Below are 24,142 nucleotides of genomic sequence, written 5' to 3'. Positions count from 1 at the left end.
TGTTAGTTTATTTAAAAAAAACGGGAAGCTCACGCGTGCGCATCGCCGATGCGCACGCGTCATATTGAATGTTGCTTTCTGGTACATTTTTCCGAGAGTTAGTCTGGAACTGTGCGGGTAGGGTGCCTGCCGCACAACCCACCCCACGCGTACGCGTCACCCATCCATTTCGTCCTTTTACGCATACGCGTGAGCGACGCTTACGCGTCATTCTCTCACCCTGCTATCCACACGTACACGTGGACGACGCTTACACGTCGTTTCTCTTCTCCCATTTCTTTCTTCTTTCCTTTCTCCTTCTTTCTTCTTCCTTTCTTACTTTCTTCTTCTTCATTTCTTTAACTTCTCATCCTTATTCTCTTTATTCTCTTTTGTTTATTGCATTGCATACTTTCATTCATTGCATTTTAACTTTGCTTTTGTAACTTATTTTTATTTTCCTCCTTATGTGTCCTATTTTACCATTGGTGTTAAATTTTCTACTCAACTTTTGAAAATTTCTTAAATCATTTTGGTGCTTCATTACTTGTTTAGCATTAATGAAAATTTTTGCCCCACACACATGATTAGTGCTTTCATCCCTTCTGACTCATTATTCTTTGTTTTTATGCTTCGTTATCAATGAGTTAGGATATGACCAAATGCTCTCATGCTTATCACTAATCTTATCTGTGTCATTTCTTATTTTACCTTGATGTTTCTGAGTATTCTTTTTATTACCTATGCTTTGACTTTACTCTTGCATCAAGTGTTAGCTGATATGCCATTTTCTTATATTATTTTCTCACTTGCATGCTACCATGTAGTTGAGAACCTCATTATTATTTGGCATTAACTCACCTATGTTTTATTTGTTTGCATATCTTTGTTTGTGGATTATTCTTCTTGTTTTTTCTCTTCTTTTAGGATGGTCACTAACGCCCAGCCTTCAGGAGTTTGAAGTTCGTCACAGTCATTCAATACCGGAATCCTACTCGGAATACCACAGACAAGGTTAGACTTTTCGGATCCCCGGGATCCTACTCGGAATACCACAGACAAGGTTAGACTCTCCGGATCCCCATGAATGCCGCCATCTATCTAGCATATACCACGAAGATTCTGTTGGGGAATTTAAGAGATATGCGCCCGGCCTAAGGTAGAACGGAAGTGGTTGTCAGTCACGTGCGTTCATAGGTGAGAATGATGATGAGTGTCACGGATCATCACATTCATCAAGTTGAAGTGCAACGTATATCTTGGAATAAGAATAAAGAGAATTGAATAGAAAGTAATAGTAATTGTATTGAAACTTGAGGTACAGCAGAGCTCCACACCCTTAATCTATGGTGTGCAGAAACTCCACCGTTGAAAATACATAAGTGAAAGGTTCAGGCATGGCCGAATGGCCAGCCCCCATGGTCTAAGGACTATGCGCCCCCAGATGTTCCTTAGATCTAAAGTGATCAAAAGATGTCTAATACAATAGTTAAAAGTCCTATATATACTAGACTAGCTACTAGGGTTTACATGAGTAAGTAATTGATGCATAAATCCACTTCCGAGGCCCACTTGGTGTATGCTTGGGCTGAGCTTGATCTATCCACGAGCTGAGGCTTTTCTTGGAGTTGAACTCCAAGTTATAACATGTTTTGGGCGTTCAACTCCGGATCATGACGTGTTTCTGGCGTTTAACTCCAGACAGCAGCATGTACTTGGCGTTCAACGTCAATTTACGTCGTCAATTTCTGAATAAAGTATGGACTATTATATATTGCTGGAAAGATCTAGATGTCTACTTTCCAACGCCATTGAGAGCGCGCCATTTGAAGTTCTGTACCTCCAGAAAATCCATTTTGAGTGCAGGGAGGTCAGATTCCAACAGCATCAGCAGTCCTTTTGTCAGCCTTTTTCAGAGTTTTGCTCAAGTCCCTCAATTTCAGCCAGAAATTACCTGAAATCACAGAAAAACACACAAACTCATAGTAAAGTCCAGAAATGTGAATTTAACATAAAAACTAATGAAAATATCCCTAAAAGTAGCTTGAACTTACTAAAAACTACCTAAAAATAATGCCAAAAAGCGTATAAATTATCCGCTCATCAGTCACCAAAAAGGGAAGGAAAAAGCTTCTAAATGGGCAAACAATAAGTCCCGCCGCACAATCTTTGGAAAAAGCGCATCAGTTGTAGCAACCCGTCCACTTACACATCTTTGCATGCACTGAGGACGGTGCAATCTTTTAGTGTAGGGAGGTTGATACCGACTTCCATGGGTAACTACTTCCTTCTTCAACACCAATTCTTACTCTTCTTTGTTAGTTAGTTGTTACATTGCATAATAGATTGCATGTGTAGTTAGTTGCTTGCATGTATGTACTACTTGGTTGAAGTAATGATTTCTTTTCCAAGAAACTATTTTAGAGTACTTCACTAATTCGAATTAGAATTTTTGTTGAACTTGCCTGAAGAAATTTATTTTCGAACATGGGTTAGAGCTAAAACACACAAAAATCAATGAGATTTTGAACTTAATTGATTGGTTGCATCTTATCAACTAATATTTTATTTTGGTGTGTGTTGTTCTCTCTAAAATTGTGATATTTGTCTTGCTTGATTCTATATTTTCATTGTTTGATGTATGCATACACTTATGTGATTGAGACTCTTGTTTCGCTATAGCTCACATACCCATATGGCCTTACCCTTTCATTATCCTTTGCAAACCAATGTTGTGCCTTTTTAACCCTATTTATTCTTTACTTTAGCTCATCACTAGCTCGAAGAGAAAAACAATAAATGTCCCTGGTGAGTTTGGAAAACTCCAAATTAGTATTTGTGATGAACAAACATTATTAAAATAATTAATTACAAAATTATTAATTTGATTTTCATTAATAATTTTGTTTTGCAGGATTTTTAATATGGGCCGAAAATAAAAGAAAAACCATTGCAAGCCCAAGTATTCTATAAGTACATTCAGCATTGATGCAAAAATGTTTTAGTTGTTGTGGCTGAATTATTATTCTTGTTATTGGGCCAGATTGAGTTATTATTACTACAAGCCCAAATGAAAGCTTTCCTATTTGTTCAATACTTGATCCAAAAATCCATCAGGAAAGCAAATGTTACTAGTTGGGCCAAAATGAAATCTATTGCTACCAAGCCCAACATTAATGAATGTTTCCATGCTTTATCCGAATCCATGAAGCAAAGAAAAAGCCTCAATGCTTCCAACGGATTCCATTTCACTCTTTGGAAGGATTTGAAATTTAATTCACTAGCATGGGGAACATGAGAGAGAAAAGGTCAAAGTGATTTGATGGCAATTAATGGTAGCTTACACGCTACTACACAAAAGCATGGAGAAGTGCACCTAATTACTTTATTCATCATAACACTCATAGCTTTGCTTTTGTTTTCTCTTTCTTCTCTCTCTCTTTTTCTTCTCTTCGGTCATTAACCAGGAAACTATGGAAGCTACACTAAGCTACTCTTACCGAAAAGAAGGAGCTGCATGCATAAAGACCATCAAGTTAATGATGGCAAGAAAAAGAAAACCAAAAGTATGTTGTGGCTGAGATTTTCACCAAATATGGTTAGATTTGGTGAGGTAATCTCGGATCCTTCATACTCAAAAAGAAGGAAGAAGATTCGGCCAGCAAGGGAGATTTTTGAAGCATGGCTTGTCTTTGATTCTGCTCAACCACCACAGGAAGTAGCTAGAGTGGCAAAGTGATGGTTGAGGTAGAGATTGAAGCAGATGAAGTCATCATCATCATGAAGCATCAAGGGCCAGAAATCCATCTTGGAGAGGAAGCCAAGGATGGAGCGCTCGGATTGATGAAGAATGATGATCAAGAAAGAACCAGAGGTAATTGCATGTTGGATTTTGCAGGGTTATCTCTTCTCTCTCTATGTGGCCGAACCGGTTCTGTTTCTTGAAGGAGGAAGAAGTTGGTTTGGGTGTTGGCTTCAAGTGTGGAGGCTTCCCTCTTCTTTAAAAAGAGAGAACAACCACTGTTTGGAGCAAGGAGTAAGATTTGAGAGTGCAAGGCACAGAGTTCTCAGAGCTACCTAAGCTAGCAGTTCTTCTTCTTCTTCAATGTTTTCTGTTTTGTATTTTTCTGTTTAATTTTGTCATGTCTTGAGTCTCATGGAAAAAGGCAAACAGTGAGGTTTGTATGAAAAAGCCATAGAGCGGAAAAAGGCAAAGAGTGCAAAATTAAAAGAAAAAGCCATAGATGTCTTAGAGTTCCTTTGTACATCTGTGTTGTATTTCATGATTCTGTGGGAATCCCCTTGTAAGTTGGGTTAGCACTTTACAATTTATAATTTGGATGATTATAGTGAAATTCCATCATTATTGTGATGGAGACTGGATGTAGGCTGCACTGCACTTAGTAGCTGAACCAAGATATATCTGGGGTAATCTTGTCTCTCTTCCTACTTCAATTCTATTTTTTTTACTGTTCAGATGAAAAATAAAAAATGTCTCGTGTCAAGTGACGAGACAAAATGAAAATGTCTCGTGGCTAGGGACGAGCTAAAAACAGAAAAGTTTCCTCTGAGTCCAGCAAGAGTTAGCAAGCAAAAAGGCGGCTAAGATTCAACCCCCCTTCTCTTAGCCACTGAAACTATCAGTCCCTAATTTGAATCCTTGGTTAGCTTAGATGAGTGAGAGTGTCCATGATTTAAGTGTGGAGAAGTTGAATTTGAAAATATTTGGTCTGAAAATTGGGTATTGTATATTTTTGTAAAAATGAAAAAAAGATAGTTGAGCACATATTCTTACATTCAATACCTTACTCATTGAGAAAAAATAACAAATAGTAGTAATTCTATTTTTCACACTATATATATCTTTTTACATTTCAATTATTTTTTGCTAAAAGAATAAAAAATAACAATTTCTCAATATGTACTAATACTTCTTGTATATATTCCAAAGTTGATTTGTCTTACTAGCTATAGGATAAACTTCTACTAAAGCAAACCTTTTTTCAATTATCATTTACAAAGGTGTAATTGTAAAACTTATAATAATTATTTAACAAAAAGTCTCCCAAAAAGTATTTAGCCAAAAACTACTAAAATTTATTAGTTTTGATTTTATTTAATGCACTCTATAATAAACAAATATTAATAAACTAGGACAAGTTTGAATTATTCGTGTTTTTTTTTTAGTATTATCTATTATTTAATATGAAAAATCTTGTTAAAAAATATGTAACCCTACATAAAACGTTTCCTCACGCGCTATTATACGAGGTGGGACTTTATTAGTCTTGCCCTTAATTAATTAATTTAAGGAATTTAATTACAATAAGATCTCTTGGATCCCTTTAAATACCATATCATCCCCCATTCCCTCATTTCACAAACCAAAACACACCAATTCCAATTCACTCATCACACCCTCACTGGATCACACATATACATACATATACTTTTTCTCTTTCTCTCTTTAAACAAACCAAGAAAACAACACATCCATCATGGAAATTGAAGCAAGGGCAGCACCAATGGTGGCAAAGAAGCTCTTGAACATTCTAAGAATAGTTATGGTCATGTTAAGAAAAGGTATATCAAAGAGCAAACTCATTTCCGAGTTCAATCTCTTGCTCAAGCGCGGAAAGATAGCAGCCAGCAACGCAATCTCCACCACTCTCACTCTCCACCACCACTACGCCGCCGCCTTCACTCGCCGCCGTTCCTCCTTCCGCAACAACAAAAACCTCTCCTTCTACCCTCGCGAATACCAATTCAGCTGCACTAGTAGCCCTGCCTTTAATTACCACAGCCGTCGCCACCATCGCTGCCACCACCACGAAGACGTTTCAACCCTATGTAAGGTTCTTGAGATGCTAAAAGATAACAACAACAATAGCAACTGTGAGATGGTGATGGATTCGCCATTGATGCCATTGCCAGGGTTTGGAAAAAGCCCTAAGCAGTTGAGGATCACTGATTCCCCTTTTCCTCTCAAAGACGAAGAAGATTTTGATGATGACGATGGTGGCAAAATTGATATTAAAGCTGAAGAGTTTATTAAAAGGTTTTATAAGAATCTTCACTTACAACACACAAATTCTCCTTATTATTGCTCTTGGGACCGATAATATATATATATATATATATATATATATATATATTAATTTTAATATATTAATAGTATAAAATATTTTATACAGTCGTACAATCACAATTATATTTTTACTAAAGTTATGTGATTGAATGAATATGTAAAATAATTTTATACCATTAGTACGTTAAAATTATATATATATATATATATATATATATAATTTGTACCTTATTTGGACACTAAGAAACACAATATATTGACTTTATTTATTGAGTAATGTCAAATATTGTGTGTTTCTATTCTGTATAATATATGTTCTTGTGTCCGATAATAATATTAGCGTACAAATAATATTCCTATTTTCACGTATGGAAAAAAAAAACTTCCTATAATTTACTTATTTACATATACACCCGCCTCCTCTACGTGTTTTCACTGCTTTGTCAAAGGAAAGTATCACGTGACTGGGGATATCAGTGCAACCACAGCATCACGTGACTTAGTTATTAAGTAATTTTGATGTAGTAGGGTTTTTTTTTTTTCAAGGGGGAAGAGGTGATGCCTTGTATATATGTGTGCTTATGTTGTATATAGTGTTTGATTTCAGCTCAAACTCAATATATGATTTTGGTGTTTCCTTTTTATTTTTATTTCACTGCCCTTTTGTAAAATATGGTGGTGGTTTATTTTATACATCTTTAATATTTCCATGTGTTGATAATAAGAGTTCAAATTACATGCATTCTATAATGTAAACACTTTGTGTATGTATAATACTTAATTAATCAGAATATGTGAAATGAGGGAAATAAATTATAAGACAAAAATATTCCACATGTAAATAAGAACTTTTATATACATATAATAAATTATACAATTATACTAAACTATACATTAAAATTAGTTATAAAAATTAGTTATCAATTTAAAATATAAAATATAAATTAAAAATAAATTAAACTACACAGATACATATATATTTATATATAAATTAATTTTAATATATAAATAATATTTATATAAATTATATTTAAAATAATTACGCTACAAAATATCTACGAAATTGCAAACCATTTGAGGACCGAAAAGGATGGGTGCCATTTGGTTGCTAATTCGAATTAACAACTAAGTCATTACTAAAATATAGAGATTAATTTATAAATAAAAATGACCAATTCAAAAACTAATATAATACGAAAAGTATTAGGAACAGTAAATTTTATAATTTGTAATTATTAATTAGTTATTATTAATTTTTTTAATGATATAAAATTATATCTAATAGTAAAAAATTACTTACTTTTTTTTGTTAGTTAAGTGTGTTAATAATGTTACAAGTATAAAGAGTACATAAAGTTAGTCTCACATAAAAAAAAGTAAGATGAAGAGTTTCTTAATAATGAATCAATAGCTAATTTGTTATCAATGTATCAATCGCTAATTAGCAACCACAATTCCAATTGCTTTTTTGGTCACTACTATTTAATATATATAGTAACTGGAGAATTCTTTGTTGCTATATGGTCCCTAATCCCATCTTTTCAAAAATTTCATTTATACGTGAGTATTAGCTACCGCCTACCAGCAGTGCAAATCAATTGTTAAATCAATCTCTAATCCCAATTCATTAGTATATAACTAATACATGTTTATCAACCTTAATAATTTTACAAATACCACTTTTAAGTTGGACAAACCAACATACTCCTAGAAATATATATCATCACTTTAATTGTCATTATCTTTGAATGATTATTGTTCATCCATTATGATGAATATATATATATATATATATATATATATATATATATTTAAGAATTTATGGTTCTCTTGTAGAAATGGATTTATTGGCTCCCATCAAAGCAAGGCACCTTTTCTACTACTACTTTCCATGATAAAAGTGAGATATATATAAAAGCAAGGAACTTTAAGTACTATTATTATGTGTGTCAATAATGTTAGTGAGTAATTAAATATAGAAGTTTAACGTTCTACTTTAAAGTTGGTGAGTTGGAGGTTGGCTTTATTATCCCTTTCAAGTCTATATCGATATCTTGTCTCTTCTACTCAATTATTGGCTTCTCACCCTCTCCAGCAATATATATGGTGCTGATGGTAGTTTATATATGCATGTCCATTATTTCCACACAAATCTTTTTACGAGCATATATTTTTTTATACAATAAAATAATTCTTTCAATATAATTTTTTTATATTTAACATTTTAATTAGTAAATACTTTTAAAATTAAAGTCATTTATTAACTAATTTGAATTAGTCCAATGATAAAATCACTTGACTGTTTAAATAAGTATCAAAAATTCGAATATCATCATATGCATGAAATAATTTATATTAATCAATAATAAATTTTTAAATTGAACTTAAATTTGTAACAAATTAATTTTTAATCTATTAAATTAAAAGATACCAAAAAAAATTATTCATTAATTAAATCTATAAGTTATGCATCACATTCAATATGAGAAGGGATAGAATTAGTTGAATACTCAAATGTAACGAGACACTATTTATGTTATTAGGAATATATATATTAAAATTAGTCATTAAAATAAATTATTAGTATAAAATATATATTAAAAATAAATTAAACAATGTATAAATATATAATAATTAATTTTAAAAATTAATTTTAATATATAAATAATATTTTTTTAATTAAAAAACACTAAATATATGAGTGATTTATTTACATTAAGAGATTTTAACATAAAAGTAACAATTAAAATATAAATAAATATTATATTAACTAATCTAATCAAACATCTTAACTTATATAACATATATAATTTATTATCTTTAATTTACATAAAAATATCGTTTCATGCAAATAGTTACCTATGCCATGCTTCGGTTGATGCACGAAACCAATATATAAAGTGCATGTACAATCTAACCGCCCACTTTGTGGTTGATATTTTTAACCTTTTGAATCAGCTTTAATATATTAATTATATCTTCTTCTTTAGAGTAAAGTTGGGACACGTATGTCTTACATGTCATGCAAGGTAACAAAGACATTATATTCACCATTTGTTTCACAACACGTTTACATATCATATCATTGTTGGACATCAATCATTTTTGTTTTACTTTATATGTGAATAAAGTCTGATAAATCCTTTCATTTCTGCATTTCAATTTACTTTTTGGTTTATATATATGGTATTTGTTCGTTCATAATGTTTTCAGTAACGGTCAATATTTGAACTCTTCATTTTATATGAAAGGACGTTTGGATTTGCGTCTCGCTTAGCTTCATTATTCTTACAGTAGAAGTTATAATCAGGGTATTAGTTTATTCAAAATCAATTAATCAAGTACTATTTTCAATATAAAAGAAATTACAGTAGTCACAAATTCTTAATAATCAATGTAATTGATCTCTAATGACAAAGTTCGAATACATGGAAAGTTTTATGGTGGCATGGAAAATAATGGCTAAAAATGACTAAGAGTTGACTAGTCTATAAAAAAAAAGACAAATAGTGATCCAATGATTTCTAAGTTTCAGTTCTCTACAAGTCTATCATGCTCCACATTTGAAAAAATTTTCATGCTCCACCATGCTTCAGCTGCCAAGTGTCAAGTTTAGAATATTTAAAATTTTTTTTAAATACTTCAAAAAAGGTTCAAACTCTTGACCACAAAGATATAAGAATGATGTTCATACCACTATGCTGCAATACCTTTTATTAATATATAAACAAATTATAATATATATAACAATTATTTATTTTATTTATATTCAATTTATTTTAATTTTAAAATTACTCATTTTAAAATTAATTATATTTTATTTAATTATAAATTTTATTAAATATATATAAATTAAAAAGATAAATAAAAAATTTTTATTAATTACAATTTATTTTTTTATGATTATATAATATCTATTAATATTATTTTTTCAAAAAATACTTATAATATATAATAACAGGTAAAGAATCACATTAGAATTAATACTTGAATTAATATAAACTTTCAGATTGAGATTTTTTATTTATTAGAATTAAATTATAAACTTTTTTTTAAGTAGAACATTTTTTTTTGCACAAAAGATAGCTGATTTCAGTAAATGGAAAAGATGTTTTGTTTCACAAATCCATAACTATTTATATTGATCAGTATTAGGAAAAGGAAAAATAAAAATTATAATAATTTATTGAAGTTTGTCCACTTACTTGTAATGTCCAAACATAAAAAATATCTTTTGGACAACATAATTACAAGTCTATCCTGCATTAAATTCATGTAAATTATTGCGCTCCACACCAGCCTAATGGATGTCAAAATCGATGCGGTGTAAGGTTACTGAGTCACTTGGTCATTGGTTCAATCGGTGAGTCACTGGTCGAACCAATTAACCTGGTATCATTAAATAATTATATAAAATTTAATTTTTTTATTATAAGTACTTTTATTTTGTTTTTATAAAAATAATTATTATTTTCAAATTTTAATACTTTATTAATTAGTTTATATTTATTGTATTATTATAGGTGAAAACTCACGTACTTAAGAACCGTTAGATGATTTGACAAGTTTGACTAAATATCATCTAAACTTTTTCAACTATTAACTTCATATGAATGCAACTGCATGTGAGTCTTTACCTATTATTATATACTACAAGTATTTATTGAAAAAATAATATTAATAGATATCATATAATTATAAAAAAATAAAGTGTGATTAATAATTTTTTTATTTATCATTTTAATTTGTATATATTTAATAAAATTTATAGTTAAATAAAATATAATTAATTTTAAAATGAGTGACTTTAAAATTAAAATAAATTAAATATAAGTAAAATAAATAATTGTTATATATATTATAATTTGTCCATATATTAGTAAGAAGCATTGTAGTATAGTGGTTTGAGCATCATCTTTGTATCCTTAGGAGGCAAGAGTTTGAACTTATTTTAAAGCATTTTAGAAAATTTTTCAAATATCACAAGCTTGACACTTGGCAGCACTAAAGCATATAGAGTATGGTAGACTTACAAAGAGTTGGAGTATTATAGTCAAAGCAAAACTTATTGTATGACCACTTATCTTCTTTTTATAAACTAGTCAACTCTTGGCCATTTTTAACCATCACTTTTTATGCCACCATAAAACTTTCTCAAATACATACATATCTATATGGTTAATTACGAATTTGATGAACATAAGATCTCATTAGCACAACGTAAATTAAATACATTAGTTAATGACTTAATGCCTTAGGAGTTTGAGTGAGCAAGCGAATATATATTACCACTATATTAGTGTAAAACCGCCACAAAAAATGCTTCCTAAGATATTGGATCTTATTATTAGAAACCTTTGTCATGAGATAGAAGCCACGGTGACCGTTCAAGCTAAGTCATAAACTTCCTCAACTTTAGAGCCATAACTTAAAAGTTAAAGGTATAGTAATAGATTGATTGATTTATTTGTCCATTTCTTAATAAAGCAGTGGTTGTGGTAACACTTGCAGCCATTTTCTAAAAAGACAAAAATAAAAAAATCCATGCATGCTGCTTTAGGGTTCATTAATTATATATATTGAAGAAGCAAAACGAAATAGAATAAAATTAATAATGGTGGTTGATTCAATTAAGTGATAATGGTAATGGGATAAAATAATGGACTTTAAGAAAGCTATGGTGTATATTGTAGATATAATAATATATTAATAATATTATTGTATATATATATACTTGTATCTATGGACACCTGCAAATTTGGAAAGCTCAATACTTTAATTTACCCTTAAAAAAGAAAGAAAGAAAGAAAGATAAAGAAGAAGCTTAGCTTAGTTTAGGTTTTAATTAACGGTATCCTAAAGGGTTTAATTAAGATTATATATAATCTTTTAATTAATAGTATCTTAAATCATTTTAAAAAATTCAAAATCTAATAAAATGAGACATCTAATATTATTGAAAAAAATATCTAAAAATTAAAAAAAATCTAACAAAAAAGAGATATTTAAAATTATTTTAAAAAATAAAAAAACTAACAACACAAGACATTCAACTTTACTGAAAAAAGAACATTCAAAAATTAAAAAATATCTAAATTATTAAAAAAATCAAAACTTAAAAAGAAGAAATATCTAAAACATAAAAAAATATTTAAAACATATAAAAAAGACATATCTAAAATTTAGGAGACATAAACATTTAAAACTAGAAAAAATATATTCCAACATCTACAACAAAAAAGAAGAGGAAAAAAAAAAGGAGAGGAGATTGTACTCTTTTATGCGTCGTCAACCATGGAAGACGCATTACTTCTGCCAGCAGATGACTGGTGCACGACGGAGCGCGAATTTGGCGTAGCATGGTGGCTGCACGAGGTGGAAGAGACACTAAATGGCTTCGCGGGATGAGGATTTGCATGAAGAGGGTGCGAGGTCGCAATAAGAGGGGTTGAGGGGGTGCACTGCGTCATATTTTCTAGAGCACAATATTGGGATGCATTAATGAAATTTAAAATTAGATCTTTAAAAAAATTAGTTGTCTGGTAATAAAATTGGCTACACACTATTGGTCACTTACTATATTTTCTTTATATAATTTTAATAATTGAAAAAAAAAATATAAACATTTCAAGAATCAATGTTTTTTATTACTATTAGCCAATACCTTAAGCCTATTATATTTTTCGACTATTATAATTTAAAGATTAAAATTTAAGATTTAAAATTTAAAATTTAATTAATTTCGTATTTTTTGACATTATGTATAAAAATTATTTATTAGTCAAATATTGATCTAAAATGATAAATTTTGTTAGCTATATAACACAGCTAAAAAGATAATCATCATACAAACTAAACGATGTAATATGATCGAATCTACAAATTAAACAATCTAATATGATCAAATTAAACTTACAGAATAATTTTTGGAAAAAAATTACTAAAAATAAAAAAAATCTACATTGTATTTATTTCTTTTGGACTTTTGGTATGTACACTTACTCCATTGCGTCTCGTCTCCTATCTTATCGCGAACCAAAAGTATTGCTTTTTCCATTAAAGGGTTTCATCCTATGTATTTATTAAAAGAGTAGAAAAGGAGGAAAGAAAAATAATAATGGAAGTTGGGATAGTGACCGTGACTATATATTAGTGCTTTTTTATTAAATTAATCATCTATTAGAAGTGCTTATGTGTCTCTCTATATTTAACGCCAGGCTATATCTTTATTTTCAGTTGGCAGTTATTTGTAACTTTTTGTAACATCACGATCAATTAAAAGATAGCGCCACTAATAATTCCAATTTATTAGTAAATCTCATATGTCCAAAAAACCTTAATCAAATCTGTCCACGAGTTCTGAGAGAGAAAATGAAAGGTTTTGAGGGGAGGAAGGAGAAGTGAAAGAAAGATTTGAGATTTTTAAATATTGTCTTGTTCACGAATTTAAAGGAGTTTATTACATATTTTTTTATAATTTTATCTTTTATTAAAATATTATATACAAATAAAATAGTCAAAATCGTGACTCAACTTGCAAAATCGTACGCTTTAGCGATTTTGCAGTCTTTTTTCGTTTTGATTTTGTTGTCAAGTGAGAGTATTGATGTTCATATGGAATGGTCGAGAAAAGTTGTAAAATGGTTCAAATCATGATTTTGTCAACAACCCTGTATGAAAGGAAGAAGACCAATCCATAAGTGGTATTTCAGTGTTCTCTGATCGACCTAGTTTGGAATCTGACCCGAATCCAGGCCAAACGCGTGGAGAAAAAAAGTAGAAAGAAATCCTAAATTGTTTCATTTATGCATTTCTCTCCCTCAGGGACTTAGCCTCCCTCCCTAGAGATAGAGATGATTCTGAATCTCTAGTTTTCTCAAACAATGAAACCTTAGTATCTCAATCAATTTCTCTATTCTCTTCTCCTTTTGTCGTTGCTAGAGCTGATTGTCTTGGTTGAAATAGGACCTGCAACAGTACTTTTAGCCTCTTCTTTACTACTTTATTCTAGTCGTGTCTATGCTAGTGAATATCATGTAAACATTAGTTTAGAAAGACACATAGCTTGAATTTGCTCTGAGTATCTGATTTGAATGCTTTATGCCTTTACCTAAATTCTTTTATTTTAAAACATTTCAATTAGTGAATTTGTTAACGTGTGAATTGAACGTGCAACTCCTTTCTTTTTATGAATATATATGTTTTATTGTAATATTTTGAATCTGATTTTATGTTTGAATTATTAAATAAATATATTTTTTAAATGATTTAATGAATCTATTCTAATTAGTGTTATGTTTAACTATGTGTGATTTTGTTTAAAGACTTGTTTATGAAATTAATTTTATATTATATTTTTTATATTTTATATTTTTTATGATTTATAAAATATATTTACATTCTGTCTAATAATTTTACAAATTACAACTTTACATTAACCTTTCATGTCAAGATAGAAACTACAATTTTACTACTTTACATATAAATTACTAAATATATATAAATAATTATATTATATACTATAAAATATTTTAATTATATTTAAAAAATTCAGATAGTTAGTATTTATTGATAATTTATGTTATTGTTATATTTCAACAAATATATTTTAATTAAAAATTTTAAAATAATATCATTAGTAACAGCTGTTTTATGAAAATTAAAAAGACACCACCAAGATGGGTCCAGCTTGATGTTCCAACCAATCTTGTTTGTCATGGCCCAATAATGCTTACCCTAGTTACTCTTTAGTTACAAGACTAACGAAGTAAATGTATTCAAGACCAAAAAAAAAAAAAAAAACGAAGTAAATGTATTTGTTGTCTCTACCAAACCATCTTATGATCTAAACAATTATCAATTAGTTGCTGCAGGTATAAAATAAGAGTTGAATTTCTGATATTTACTCAACTAGACGAATGAGTTAGATATTTAGCCAATTTAAGTCGGTATGTCCTCATGAGTATTTTATTCTATCCACTTTTTGATATAATATTTTTTTTTCATGGTATTTTTCAGTCAGATAGACTAAGGTATTCGGCATGGATCTGAGCTCCACTTAAAGATCTGTCATTGGTCAATGAATTACTGCATGCACATACCAAAATTCGAATTTCAGATATTTGTTTAAACAGATGAGTGAGCTGATCATTTGACCAATCCAAGTTGGTTTTTTGGTATAATATTTTAGAACCTCCCATTTAAGCAGGCCCAATGTTTGGTTCCATGTAGATTTGGGCTCCCTTATCCAACAAGTGGATCCGAGTTGTTGTGTTTTGTACAATTTTGATTTAGACCCAATGCCACACATAAAGTTTGGGTCAAACCACAAAAGAGTTATTAATTATTTTGGTTGTTGGAGGCCCAAATATAAATAAACCCTTAGGCCACACCCAAAAAAAAAATGGAGGTAGTTGTATTTTGAGAATAGATCATTTTGAAGAGGGAGATTCGTGGCTGAGGCATGTGTAAGACCAAAAAATAAATAAAAAAGAGGGAGATTCTATGATGTGAATAGGCTTTAAAAAAAGCGAAGCAAGTAACCACTAAAACCATGTGGAGTGGCTGTTAAGCTACTAAGGTTTTTCTTTTTCTTTTTTTATTTTTAACTTTTTTATGATGAGAAGTGGACTTAACAACTAATTTCTCAAACCAAATGAAAATTAAAAATGATTTTGATTGTTTACAGTTTACACTATTATATAATGAATCATCTAACCATAAATAAAATTTTTTACTTAATGGATGTAAATTCAAAACACTTTTAAACAATCTATTAAAAATGATTTTGATTGTTTACACTATTATATAATGAATCATCTAACCATAAATAAATTTTTTTACTTAATGGATGTAAATTCAAAACACTTTTAAACAATCAGAATTATATTTAAAGTATTTAAATATAGTCCATTAGAAAATTTATTTTCTATTCACGTTTATAATATATTATATTTTCAATCTTTTCTATTTTTAATGTGATTTTTAGGAACCCTTTTAATTTTTTTAAGAGCATCTCCAATAAAATATTTTTAGAATATTGCATTTGATACTTTTAAAAAATTAATTAATTTAGAATTAAAATTTATATTAAAGTTGATTGATAAAATAAAATTGATATTAAAAATATGATTTTATTTTAATAAAAAATCAATAAAATTTTACTATTTATACAAATTTTATTTTTAATTTTAAATTATTATCTGTTACATATGATCCCATAAATATTTTTATGTTATCTTATAAAATACAAAATAAAATTAAAATTGCCAACGAACTATAACTCAAATGACATAAATCTCTTCTTCTCACTTAAAAATTTTAGATTCGAATTTTATTTCTAATTTAAAATAAAAAAAAAAGTAAAATTAAAATTTGATCTAACATTAAAGATGCTTTAAATTTTGCCAAATTACCAATATTAACCGACTACATAGCCAAAAATTATAATATTTAAAAATAAATTGAAAAGGCTTAAATAAAAGATTGGAGGGCCAATATTGTTGTGCATAGATGTAAGAGTGGAGTACCCATACACCCAACCTCGAGAAAGTAGCGGTTTTCTAATTTCTCGCGCAATTCTGAATTCTGCAAGAACAGAGAGAAAGAGAAAGAGAAAGAGATCAGTTTCAGTGCTTTCAATTCTCGCTTTGGTTTTGAAGATTAAGTACCTTAAACGACGTCGTTTCGGTGATGGAAGCTCAATTACCGGATCTCTGAATAAACAAGAAGAAGAAGAGGAACCATTCGAACTGCACTCGAATCTAAGCATATTCATTCCCTGCAATGGCGTCGTGGCTCAAAGCAGCTGAAGGTAATTGATCTCCCTGAATACATTCGCAGTTTCACCCATTTCCGTCGAAATCATTCTTTTTTCGTCGTTGATTCAACTTTGTTATTTAATTTTTATTCCGAGTTTGATTCGAAAATGATTTTGGGAGCTCAGAGAGGTTTTGGTCTCAGCTGGCATCATTGCATCTTCTTATATTTTGATCGATTCACTGAACCTGCAACACATCGTTAACGCTGACACGCTCTTATTCTTCAAATCAACATGCCAAGTTTTTAATTAAGGTTAAGTTTGGCATTGAGTTATAATATTAGGATGAAAGTCAATTTATTGAGAGTTAGGGAATTAATTAGTGAATGTTAACTATTTTACATAATATGATATACCCCCATACATAATCTCTGATGCTTTGTCCATATAGTGTAAGGAGTATAACATGTTTAAAATTTCAATGTACATGTCTAATCAAGAGAAGGGCGCCTGCACTAGTTCATTTGATCTCAATGGAGCTCACCTTCTTTTGTATTGCTTGCTTTTCAGGGTGTTGCCTTGTTATGTAATGAGTTTATCATTTTGAGTTCAAATTTGACATGCCTTTTTCTTTTTTATTTTTTTATCAGATTTATTCGAACATGTAGATCGAAGAGCAAAGCTGGTTGTCAGTGACTTAGCTGAAGAACAACCAGACTCTAAGCCTCCAGGTTTTGATTTCTTTTACCTGCCTTTTAGCGATCGGTTTGTGCCAAATACCTAGAATCGATCCTGGGTATATTTTTGTGAAGTTATGCTGACAGTTTATTCAAAAGATAGACTTCTAAAACCATGATGATTAGAAGGTTTCTTGTGTTATATATTTTAGTTTGACTATTGATGGTTCTTAAATGTGAGTTCCATTTTGTGATCTTTTATATTGAGTAATATATTGGCTTAAAAGTTTGGTGTCAACTTTTGCTAGGTCAAGAGAAGACGGTTTGATACCTCAACTTAAGTTGTAAGACATAAAACTTATGTGTGTTTTGCAGATATGGCCATCCCATCAGGAAAATGGTTTTCGCAGAGCTTTCTTTTTAAACTATACCACTAACAAATCTTTTACTTTCTCCCTTCTAGATTTAAAGGTTTTACATCTAATTTGTATCTAGGTTGATCTATGAAAATAACGACTGTTACTACTACTAATAATAATCTTTGTTTAGCTATGTGGAATTGGCTAGGTGAATCAAACCATGCCATAGTTATATAGTCTTGTCATTATCTAGTTTAATTTTAAACTAGAATAAATGAGTAAAAAAGCGTGCCTTTTCAATATTAAGTTTGGCATATTCTGTTATTAGAAGTGCTAGCAGTTGTTTATTGTATCTTAACTTTTTTTGAAATAGCTTCCAATGGGCAAGGATCTAAAGGCAACAGGACCAAAAAAGTCAAGGTATTGCCTGTGCATTACTATACATGGATAATGATCTTGTAGTTAATTTTCAAGTTGAGCTTCTCTTCTTGATTTCTTCAGGCTCATAAGAGACTATCCACGCCAGCAACTGTAACGAGTGATGCCACTGCAGAGAAAAGTGAAACTCTAGCTGCAGCAGTGGATGCAACAACTCAGAGGGACAATGTTGAACTTGTAGCTGAAAATGATCGGAGTACCCCCATATCTGCAGATCAACCAAACAAGGAGCAACCTGTGGATTCAACGTCTCCCTTGTCCGACACTTCATTATCACAAAAGCCAACTGATGATGTTGGTAAACATGCCACAGATGATGTGAAAGTTTTAGCAGCTGAAACTGTTTCTGAAGTTGCCACTGTATCTACAAATGGTGAGCCTGTCAAAGAGAATGCTTATGAGGAGGATCCTCCCCAAACTTCCAAAGGAATTGAAGCCCCAAGTGATGAACTCACTAATGTTGGCCAAACTAACAAGCCTAGGGATCTGGATGCAAATCAAAATGTGAATCAAGAGAGATCAGAATCTGTGGGTGCTGATATTGTTCCTAATAATGATGATGGACCTAAAGATGGTGATGTAAAGAATGAATCAGTTCCGAATAGAAAGAATGATCAGCATCATAAAACCGAGATCTCCCCACAGAAAGTACAAGATCAACTTGAAGAGGTAACACTGATTTTGGAGAAATTAATTTATCAATCATTATTTCATAAAACATCACATCTTTTCTTCTAATTTTTTAGTCGGTTCATAGGCTCAAGGGTTGCTTAAAACAACAAAATCAACTGGTGGGTCCAAAGAGGCAAGGTTAGCTCGGGTAAGAATGTTGTTTGAACCAATATTTGTGTTGGCTTAGCCTCAGATATGGGACAATCTTGATCAGATAAAGATCCTGTAGAGTATTTGTGGAATGTTGAATTGTGTTTCTTTGTAATTGCTATTATAGATGCCTGATTTATACTTTTTCACGATGCTTAGGTCTGTGCTGGATTATCAACTCGCCTTCAAGAATACAAATCTGAAAATGCACAACTAGAGGAACTTCTCACTGCAGAGGTGAAATACAATTACTATGTCCTGGTTTCAGAGACTGGAATGTCTCATTATATGCTGGCAATGAAACACTTGAGTTGTTGCATTACTAAAATAATTCCATATTTACAGAGAGAGCTGAGTAAATCATATGAAGCTAACATAAAACAGCTACAGAAGGATTTGTCTGAAAGTAAAAGGGAAGTAACAAGAGTTGAATCAAATATGGTTGAGGCCTTGGCAGCCAAAAATGCTGAAATTGAGGCACTTCTAAGTTCCATGGATTCACTTAAGAGGCAGGCTGCACAATCTGAAGGAAATCTAGCTTCCATTCAGGTTCTTCTTTGTTAATTTATTTAAGTAAGCTTTCATGCAGTATTTTATGTCCATATATGCTACTACTTTGGAGTTCAATAGGAATCAAGAGATGCCAAAGCCTCCCTCATAGAGAACCTGGTGTCAGCTTTGCAACTTACTTTTTTGTTTTTTTCAGAACTTTATTCTCTAATATTTGCTTTGGCCTTGTGGAAGCTTTATCCTTCTCTGATTAACTCATTGGATCGCTTGAATGCTGCTACCTTCTGCGTATTGCCTTCATGGTCTTGCAGTTTGAATAATACTTTTCTCCATGTTGGTTTATTAATGTTAATATCTGGCTTGCACCGTTTCCTTGGCCTACCAAGAATTTATTGTTTATGAATGATGTTGGTTGCTGGAAATGCATGTTTATCTATCCAATTCATAAGAAAACTGCAATTAATTGAAATATATTATCCCACTGACCATAATATAGCTATAAGCTGCATTTATCCATTCCGAAATCCGAAGTGTGTCTTTCTGCCCTGTCTTAAATTTTACTGAATTAGACGATATCCGGAGTCTTTTTCTCAATAAATTAGGAAAACCTTTGGCTATTTTGGATTGAGTAACATGACAATCCTCTTTATTCTGTTGGTTTCTTCATTAGTTTCCTTCTATATATTTAGGACTTCTCATTTCACTATGGCTTGTACGTTCATCGCAATGCTTGGATAACACTGTTTATATCTTATTAGGTAAACATGGAATCTATGATGAGAAATCGAGAGTTAACAGAAACAAGGATGATGCAGGTAAGTTGGTTCTCCGTTACATGCTTCCTATACTTGTATGATATTTTCCATTAATATGATAAAGCTTTTTGTGTAAAAAATCTGTTATCCTCGTAGGCTCTAAGAGAGGAGCTAGCATCTGCAGAACGAAGAGCAGAAGAGGAACGTGCAGCGCATAATGCTACCAAAATGGTATGTATCTTGAATTGCTTATTTCTTTTATTCTTGTGTATTTGCCTTACATTCAAGTGATTGTGTTATTGGTGTAACAGGCTGCTATGGAAAGAGAAGTAGACTTGGAGCAACGAGCCATTGAGTCATCTACAGCACTTGCAAGGATACAGGTAATGTAAGAATTTACTGCATTTTATTTAATTTTTAATTAGTGTACACGTCCTGTTGAACTGTTATTTTCTGTTTGTTTTAACTTCCATTTTGGTGTCCGTCACTGGTTTCTGTTCTGTTTTTGTTTTATTGTGTTCAATTTTACTGTTTTTGTTTTATTGTGTTTAATTTTAAATTCCTAGGTGTTCTCATTCATTGGATTAGAAATCTTTGAGAATACAAAAGGATCTTGTATAGTAAATTTTAAGATGATTATAAAATGATTTTCATCATCAGAAGTCTTGAAAGCTTTTGTGTTTTATTAAATTTGAAAGAGGCAAGGGAGATCATTTCAGCTCATTGAATGCTGCTATTTAGTCTTGCTTTTTTTAAATTACTAACAATGTGTCTGTTTTACAAATTAATCATGAGTAGTGGTACCAAATCCACAAGGAAATCATCCGTGTAAATAAGGCTACTACTAGTCTCCCTTTTCAATCAAGGTTAATAGATTGATTTTAGTTGCTTATTTTTTCAGAGAATAGCAGATGAGAGGACAGCAAAGGCCACTGAACTTGAGCAGAAGGTGGCACTTCTTGAGGTACATAGAACAATTAATCTTTATTTTTTTATTTTAAACCATGAAGGCTGATTAGTAATTAATATTCTGCCATGGAGATCTACTGAAGCTTTTGTCAACATTTTTTTAGGTAGAATGTTCATCTTTAAATCAAGAGCTTCAAGATATGGAAGTCCGGCTGCGTCGTGAACAAAAAAAGTCACCAGAAGAAGCAAATCAAGTTATTCAGGTATATTGTTTGCATACAGGCTAGCCATATGCTTTAATAGGTTTAACAGAAAGTTCTGAGAGTTCCAAGAGGGGTGGGGGTTGTTGGTGGGGGAATGGGAGGGGTATGTGGGAAAATTACTTGAGCTATTGCTGCCAAAAGACCAAAATGATTCTGGCACCAACTGTTGGGCCATTGACACACATCATTATTGTTTAAATTCTGTTTTAGTGAAATTATGCAAATATTTGTGATAAATTATTCATCCTTATGGAGCTAGTGCATTTCATATATTAGATGCAGGCACGGCAGGAAGAACTGGAGCGTGCACGTCAGGGTCAGAGGGAAGCTGAAAATAAGCTATCTTCCTTGGAGGCAAGTTTTTCTTTTTACTTATCTGTTAATAAAGTTTATCAGAGATAAGTAGATAACGGTCTCCTGTTTTGTAGTTCATAGTTTACTTTCCTATTATTTCTTAAATGTTTGGTTTCACGGTTTCAGGCTGAATTTCAGAAGATGAGAGTTGAAATGGCTGCCATGAAGAGGGATGCTGAGCATTACTCACGTCAGGTGATAGGGGGTGTTTTTCACGAATATCTTATTTTGTTGAATGGGGTTAAAATTTGAATCTGTAGGTAGGATACACATTTTTTGGAATATTACTTGTACTAAGCAAGCATTATATCCATGTAACAGGAGCACATGGAGTTAGAGAAACGTTATCGGGAACTGACTGACCTCCTGGTAATTTGCAATTTCTCATCATGTGTTAGATTGCAATTAATTGTAATGTTCATTAAATTAATGTACTACCTTCGTCTCAGTACTACAAACAAACACAATTAGAAACCATGGTTAGTGAAAAAGCTGCAACGGAGTTTCAATTGGAGAAGGAAATTAAGCGTCTTCAAGAAGCACAGGTATGTTGTTATTTGTTAGATTCCTGTGGCTACTTGATTGTTAGTTTGACTGTGCATCTGATATCACTATCATGTTGAACAGGCAGAAGCTGAACGAAGTAGGGTTTCTCGTCGAGCGTCAACATCTTGGGAAGATGAGACTGAAATAAAATCCCTTGAGTATGTTTCTTCATATGATGTTAGCATATAGAGATTGTTTATCTGTGTTGCATTTTTAGAACTTATAGGCCAATAGGGTGCAAAGTTAAGGCAAAACCTTTAAAATCATTAATCTTTTGTAGAACTAATTTGTTTACATCCCCATGTTAAATCATCTCTGATGTAGCTGTTTCTCTCTTTTTCTTCTTCATCTTCTTCCTTTCTATTAAAAAAAGAAAGAAAAGAAAAAAGAAAATGAATAGTTGGTTGATAATATCACTCGATTATTTAGTTATTCCTCTTTCATATCTTTGTCACTTCTCCATCTGTGTTTTGATTTCCACTTGTAGACTTTGGAAAGTTATCTTATAAAGTAATAATTGCAGGGCTCTTCCTGTGCATCACCGTCATCTGGTTGGTGCAAGTATTCAGGTAACAATCATCATGTCTCATGTTATTCCCATTCCCCCTTTGAGCATTAGTTTTTACTTTGTATTTGGCTTGCCACGTGCAGTTGCAAAAGGCAGTGAAATTGTTAGATTCGGGAGCTGTCAGGGCAACAAGATTTCTCTGGCGTTATCCCACAGCTCGAGTTATTCTTTTTTTCTATTTGGTGAGATTGCTTAATTTGATGCTTAAAAGTGTCAAATATCTGAGATTAATACCATGGAAAGAAATGAACTCTGCTAACCTTGAGAAATTGCAACAGGTATTTGTACATCTCTTCTTGATGTATCTCTTACACCGCCTTCAGGTAAATATATTCAGCCGTTGCACCGCAAAGATATGACAATTATTAGTGCGCAACTGTGCATTTTATTCTGTTTTTGTAGAATTGATTCTACTGTAGAATTATTATATAGAAACTAAATTCTAGATGCCACAATTGGTTTTACCAAGTTAACCAGACATTAATCTCAGAATCGATTTTCGGACCCCAAAATTGATTCTTCCACCTCCCACCGAGTTTGTGATATGCAGTCACGTTAATGATTTTGGATACTGAACTGCTATCAAGTATTGCCGACTGCAGCCTCACCTTTTGCCCCCTGTGCAGGAACAAGACACTCTTTCAGCTAGAGAAGTTGCAGAATCTATGGGACTTTCTACCCAGAATTTGCATTGAGTTATACAAGCATTCTATTTAGGCTTGTACCTGGTGTTGATCCTTTATTGACTATATATTTCAAGTGTGCATTTACAATGTGGCTGCTTAGAATGCCTTCGAATTGATTCACCAAAATACCTAAGGATCCAATGCAAAAGAGGAAAAATATTAGAGCATTTGCTGCAGTTGGAATTTAGAAAATATGTTGGGATTTGCTGAAGCTAACTCAGTTGTATCACCATGTTTATTGTAAACCTGTTGAGCGAATCCAATTCTTTAATGACATGTTTTATTCGTTGTTTTAAGTGAAAATGTATTCCTTCTGGAAGATAAATGTTGTAGATACAAGTTTCTTTTGTTATTTCCTTTGACTTTTTGTATCAAATGTAAGATACTATCCCATAACTATGAGAAATATATAATTGATAATTTTTTTTA

General features: G+C 31.3%; 2 protein-coding genes across 2 annotated transcripts; both read left to right on the top strand.

The window, feature by feature from the left end:
• Positions 1-5,372: 5,372 nt before the first annotated feature.
• LOC130982761 (uncharacterized) lies at positions 5,373-6,704 on the top strand. Its single transcript, XM_057906844.1, has one exon. The coding sequence runs from the start codon at positions 5,478-5,480 to the stop codon at positions 6,099-6,101; it is 624 nt and encodes a 207-aa protein (XP_057762827.1). The 5' UTR covers positions 5,373-5,477; the 3' UTR covers positions 6,102-6,704.
• Positions 6,705-16,595: 9,891 nt separating this feature from the next.
• On the top strand, positions 16,596-24,142 carry LOC130980043 (golgin candidate 1-like). Its single transcript, XM_057903640.1, has 21 exons — positions 16,596-16,880; positions 17,477-17,557; positions 18,236-18,282; positions 18,364-18,969; positions 19,058-19,120; positions 19,282-19,359; positions 19,468-19,671; positions 20,391-20,447; positions 20,544-20,618; positions 20,699-20,770; positions 21,289-21,351; positions 21,461-21,559; positions 21,836-21,913; positions 22,040-22,108; positions 22,235-22,282; positions 22,363-22,458; positions 22,541-22,617; positions 22,983-23,028; positions 23,111-23,209; positions 23,306-23,350; positions 23,654-24,142. The coding sequence occupies exons 1-21, from the start codon at positions 16,853-16,855 to the stop codon at positions 23,720-23,722; spliced, it is 2,100 nt and encodes a 699-aa protein (XP_057759623.1). The 5' UTR covers positions 16,596-16,852; the 3' UTR covers positions 23,723-24,142.

This window comes from Arachis stenosperma, chromosome 5, assembly GCF_014773155.1.
Source record: "Arachis stenosperma cultivar V10309 chromosome 5, arast.V10309.gnm1.PFL2, whole genome shotgun sequence".
Lineage (NCBI taxonomy): Eukaryota > Viridiplantae > Streptophyta > Magnoliopsida > Fabales > Fabaceae > Arachis > Arachis stenosperma.
The sequence above is the reverse complement of the archived record's forward strand: the minus strand, read 5'-3'. Positions and strand labels throughout refer to the sequence as shown.